Source organism: Tupaia chinensis, unplaced genomic scaffold (genome assembly GCF_000334495.1).
Source record: "Tupaia chinensis unplaced genomic scaffold, TupChi_1.0 Scaffold146907_1, whole genome shotgun sequence".
NCBI classification, from domain to species: Eukaryota; Metazoa; Chordata; class Mammalia; order Scandentia; family Tupaiidae; genus Tupaia; species Tupaia belangeri.
In genome coordinates this window covers 83949-89657 of record NW_006206760.1, presented here as the reverse complement: position 1 = coordinate 89657, position 5709 = coordinate 83949, and the positions used below count along the sequence as shown (strand labels likewise).

The following is a 5709-nucleotide window of genomic DNA, read 5'->3' as shown; positions in this document are numbered from 1 at the left end:
TTCCTGCTGCCAGAGGTCACTCTGACGCACCTGAGGTGAAAACGCGCATTTTAATACTTGTCACAGGGCCGGTCTGCCCACTCGTCACCTCCTTAGCTGGCGGTCAGAGTGCAGTCCCAGTGGCAGTGGGAATGATGGATGAATGGGACTAGCAGTTAGCGTAATGGCTATGTTGCTGGACTCCCATGTAGTCGACCGCGGTTCATGTCCCGGACCCGGTGGCTTAAACTCCCACCGGGTGCGTGTGCGTGCGTGCCCAAGATCCCGAGAGGAGAATGGAGGAGAAGGGATTGCGGCGTGGCCATCCCCCCGGGGGGTGATTTCTCGCTTTCTGTCTCTCTGTCTCTGTCTTTCTGGCAAGTGCACGTGCCCTATAGCAAAAACCTCTCAAAAAAAAGAAAAAAAAAAAGGATGAAACAGCTGTTCGATAGCATAGGCACGGAATATTTGGTCCCAGTCTTGTCCCTTAAGTATTAATGTTTGGAGTTAAAGCTGCTCATTTCCGATTCTCTAAACATTCGTGTAATAAATGTATCGTGTTTTTATTTGCTTCATGCTAGTTTTATGGGTTAATAGGACTTCAAAAAGAATCCCGGAAGACCAGCTTGGTGGCTTGCTGGCTAAGAGAGCTAGCTCCCAGGCCAGCCCATGGCCTGGTGGTTAAGGGGACTGGATCCCACATGGCCGACGACACAGTTCCAGCTTGGACCCAGCTTGCGAAACATGCTAGGTACACATGTGTGCGTGCCCAGAATCCTGAAAGGGAGGATGGCGCTTTCTCCCCTCCCTTCTCTCTGTCTCTCTGGCGAGCACACGTGCCCTCCGTAAATTTAACGAGAGGGAAAGCCAGAGCCAGATCCCTTGTCCTCTCAGGATTTTGGGTACACACGCACTGCTCCCAGTGTGATTTTTAAGCCACGTGGGATCCAGTGCCTCAACCACCGAGCCACCTGCTGGCCCAAAGATACATTCTTTTAGCCTCTACATCAGAAGCATCCTCATAAAATCAATTCCCTACTACCAAATGTGCTTGGAGTCTTACCCTGGCTGCTTGGAAAAGAAGCGGGACATATGTGGATGCAGGCCCAGTACCCTGACAGAATGGAGACGTGGAAAAGACGGGATCGTGGTGTGACCGGATCCCACCGGAGGGTGCTTGCTCCCTCTCGGTCTCTCCATCTCTCTCGTGAGCACACGTGCTCTCTGGCAGTTAAAAGACAAAAAAAGAAAAAAACTGCTCTTAATTCAGAAATGTCTTAAAACTAGGAAGATTGCATGTTGGTACACGCATAATTCAACCACTCAGCCAATCACGGTCTTGTCCATTTTAGACTTTCTGCATCGTCTATCTTGTTAACCTACAAGTTTTTTGGTTTTTAAAAAATCTTTATTAAATTCTCTGTGCATGAACATATTTCTACTAGTGGAAGGGCATAACATTTCCGAAGGGCCCAGTAGAAGCAAGTTATTGGTTTAGCCTTTCTAGGACAAAACCTAAGTGAAGAGCGATCTATAAGTGAATTTCTTTCTTTCTTTCTTTCTTTCTTTTTTCTTTTTTTTTTTTTTTTTGGAGAGGTTTCTGCAATAGGGTGCGTGTGCTCAGCCAGACAGACAGAGAGAGACAGAGAGACAGAAAGTGAGAAATCACCCCCCTGGGGGGATGGCCATGTTGCAATCCCTTCTCCTCCATCCTCCTCTCAAGATCTTGGGCACACACGCACACGTGCACGGCGTGAGTTTAAGCCACCAGGTCCAGGACTCGAACTGTGGTCGACTATATGGGAGTCCAGCAACATAGCCATTACGCTAACTGCTGGTCCTAAGCCAATTGCTACTCATGTATCTGAAGTACAAATCTATAACATACCAACGTCAGAAAACACTGCTCTCTACGGGATGCTTATGTCCCTGAAGTATCTGAGTACCACAGAATAGTCCTGCCCTGCTATTGCGTGATCATCTGGGTTGAGACCATCGCAACGAGGAGAGACTCTGACGACATACTGTGCGGAGGGTGAGGAGGAAAAGGGGTCCCGATGGGGAACGCAGTGATCAGCTCAGCCCGGTCTGTGGACATCCCCCCACAGGAGAGATACCAGAAGGAGCAGGACAAGCTGAAGGAAGAATGGGAAAAGGCCCAAAAGGAGGTGGAAGAGGAGGAACGCAGATACTACGAAGAGGTAGGAGGTTCCCAGGAGGGATGGGCACCCCACCCCAGCCCTTCCGCCTGTCCCCCGTGTGTGTCTGACCACTCAGAGCAGAGCACCCTCGCCCTCTTTCAACGGTCCTTACACGAAGGCGCGACAGGACCACCGTGCATGGTCCGCAGCCAGGGCGAGCTGGACCGCAGTTGGGGGAGACGGTGCAATCATATTCGTTCTTCCATCAGAGCCAGGGTTTTATTTTTCTTAGATGGCATGAAAGAATCTATTTATTTATTGGTACGTGTGTTCATGGCAAGCACATTTGGTAGTAGGGAATTGATTTTATAAGGATGCTTCTGATGTAGAGGCTAAAAGAATGTATCTTTGGGCCAGCAGGTGGCTCGGTGGTTGAGGCACTGGATCCCACGTGGCTTAAAAATCACACTGGGAGCAGTGCGTGTGTACCCAAAATCCTGAGAGGACAAGGGATTTGGCGTGGCCATTCCCCCAGGGGGTGATTTCTCACTTTCCCTTTCTGTCTCTCTCTGGGAGCACACTCACCCTATGGCAAAGATCTAACAAGAACCAAAAAAATATTTATTTATTTATTTATGTATTTATTTGTCTATCTATCGCTGCATTTACTATGTCCTAAACAGATTTAGAAAGAAGAAGAAAAAAATTTAATAAACGAGCCAGGCCACATTAGAGAATTTAAAAGAGCCCACTGGGACCAGCAGTTAGCGTAATGGCTATGTCGCTGGACTCCCCCGTAGTCGACCACGGGTCTCGTGTCCCGGACCTGGTGGCTTAAAACTCACGCCTGGCGCGTGTGCGTGCATGCCCAAGATCCCAAGAGGAGAATGGAGAAGGGATTGCGGGGTGGCCATCCCCCCGGGAGGTGATTTCTCGTTTTCTGTCTCTCTGTCTCTGTCTGTCTGGCAAGCGCATGCGCCCTATAGCAAAAACCTCTCCAAAAAAAGAAAAAATAATAAAAAAATAATAAAAGAGTCCACATTTTATACATATTATCTGTAATGTGTTTATGATTAATATTTCTGTAGATTTTATCTTTGATCATTTGTGGGCACCATCAGATCACTAACAGCATTTCTAATTAGGCACCTGAGTTGCAGTCAGTAGTTGCAAAGACAGTGTTTCTAAATTAAACGCTGATTTCTAAATTATTGCCCAGAGAGTGATGCATGATTCGCACACTTTGGGAAATAAGCATTTTTTTTTTTTTTTGGGAGTCCAGCAACATAGCCATTATGCTAACTGCTGGTTCCCAGCATTTTTTTTAATACCCTGCTTCTTTGCACATAGTCGGATGACTTTTTCCTCAAATTCCTTTAGTGAAATTTTTCTCTTGACAAACATGATTTTTATTTTCCAAACCTTGCCCTTCCCTTCCTTGACTCCTGTTTTTTTTCTTCTTAGGAGCGGAAGATCATTGAGGACACTGTGGTTCCGTTCACTCTTTCTTCCAGTTCTGCAGACCAGCTGTCAACAGCCTCCTCTCTGAGTGAAGGCGGGGCCACAGTGGTGAGAACATAGAGTAAAAAGGAGTTGTGGGGCCAGCAGTTGGCGTAATGGCTATGTGGCTGAACTCCCACGTAGCCAACCATGGTTCGAGTCCCGGACCCGGTTGCTTAAACTCACGCCGGGCGTGTGTGCGTGCGTGCCCAGGATCCTGAGAGGAGAATGGAGGAGAAGGGACTGCAGCGTGGCCATCCCCCCTGGGGGATGATTTCTCGCTTTCTATCTCTCTATGTCTCTGTCTTCCTGGCGAGCACACGCGCCCTATAGCAAAAACCTCTTTAAAAAAAAAAAAAAACGAGTTGTGAAATAAATAAACCCAGGGACCGCAGATGGCATAATGGACTCGAACCATGGTTGCTGGACTCCCACGTAGTCGACCACGGTTCAAGTCCCAGACCCTGTGGCTTAAAACTCATGCTAGACATGTGCGCGTGTGTACCTAAAAGCCCAAGAGGAGACTAGAGGAGAAGAGACTGCGGCGTGACCATCCCCCCAGGGGGTGATGCCTCACTTTCTATCTCTCCGTCTCTCTAGCGAGTGCATGCAGCCCACAGCAAAGATCTCTCTCCAAAAATAAATAAATAAATAAACCAAACAAAACTGCAAGGCCGAGTTTCCCCACCAGATTTAATGACTTTATGGCCCCAGAAACGTCACATCCGCTATGACAAGGCCAGTGTACCCCGTTGAACTGTCTCTGCCATGCCCAAATGCAGGGTCATGTCCTGAGGAGCTTTGCCTGGGCAGATCTGTCCCTAAGGCTGCCGGCCAAAGCCTCTCTCCCCTGGCGAGCAGGACCTCAGTTAGAGGAGTCACGTCTGGAACGTCCTCCTCTGCCCGGATCCCAGAGCATCCGTTCACCCCACAGACCACCGCTCCCCTCTGCCAAGTGTACACTCCTTTGCGTTGTTAGCAGCTAGGCAGATCCCAGCAGCTGCGTCTCCATAGAAGTGTCAGGTCACCCCAAAATGCCACAGGAAATTTCCATGTGTGTCAAAGGCTGAGCGAACAGAGCTGGTCAGACTTCACATTCCCCAGAGAAGGCCAAGGAGGTAGCGGACGTGGGTCAGACCCAGACCTGGAGAGTCTGTGACCTGCATAAAATCACCTGCCTGTGGGGAGGGAAGAGCCCTTTGTCCTGAGAGGAGTTTCTGTGACTGTTTTATATGAAAGGATGGTTTCCGAGCCGATTTCCCTTGATGAGAACTTTTTAAAGCGATTCAGATTAAACATTGATTCCAAACAGTTAAAAGTCAGCTGCAAATGTAAATGATTATTCTCTTTTTAAAATAATAATAATAATAATTTTTAAATGTTAGTTATTTATTTTTAATTTGGCCAGAGAGAGGCAGCAAAAGAGGGAAAGTGAAAAAACAAGCTGCCAGGCCCAGGATTCAAACCACGGTCGGCCCTGTGGGGGTCTAGCACCTTAACCACACCACATCACCTGCCGACCCATGGGTGTTTTTCCTTTAAATCGTGGACAAGGTGGTTGAAGAAGATTCCAGATATGCCTTGGCCAGGGTAAGCATTGGACGGTATGTTTAGAAATGAGATTTAAGATTATCCCTTGTTTTTTTCCCTTAGAATAACATGGACTTGGAAAACGGTCAGGATGAAGATGAGGAGAGAAGACAGAAGAAGAGGGTTCCATTACTGATGCAAATCAGATTCAGCTTGAAGATGGTCATTCCAGTAATACATTACTTAGTGCTGGGACATACCGGCATCGCGCAGAAGTTTGTCCTTCGCTCTTGAATATAAATAGCCTTATTTTCCAACAGACAAAGCCTTTTTTTTATAATAAAGGGAAATACTGAGGCCAGCAGCTAGCATAATGGCTAAGTCGCTGGACTCCCACGTAGTTGTCCACGGTTCGAGTCTCGGACCCGGTGGCTTAAAACTCACGCCAGGCGCATATGCGTGCATGCCCAAGATCCCGAGAGGAGAATGGAGGAGAAGGGATTACGGCGTGGCCATCCCCCCTGGGAGGTGATTTCTCGCTTTCTGTCTTTCTGTCTCT

The 5709-nt window shown here is 48.0% G+C and overlaps 1 protein-coding gene across 6 annotated transcripts in view; it reads left to right on the top strand.

The window, feature by feature from the left end:
- LIMCH1 (LIM and calponin homology domains 1) overlaps positions 1-5709 on the top strand; it is a 237730-nt gene that overhangs the window by 207887 nt on the left and 24134 nt on the right. For all 6 annotated transcript variants that reach the window (XM_027768570.1, XM_006169201.2, XM_027768572.1 and 3 more), the window contains 2 exons: positions 2088-2180; positions 3585-3689. In XM_027768570.1, the coding sequence (XP_027624371.1) occupies positions 2088-2180; positions 3585-3689 (198 nt within the window). The remainder of the gene's footprint in view (positions 1-2087; positions 2181-3584; positions 3690-5709) is intronic.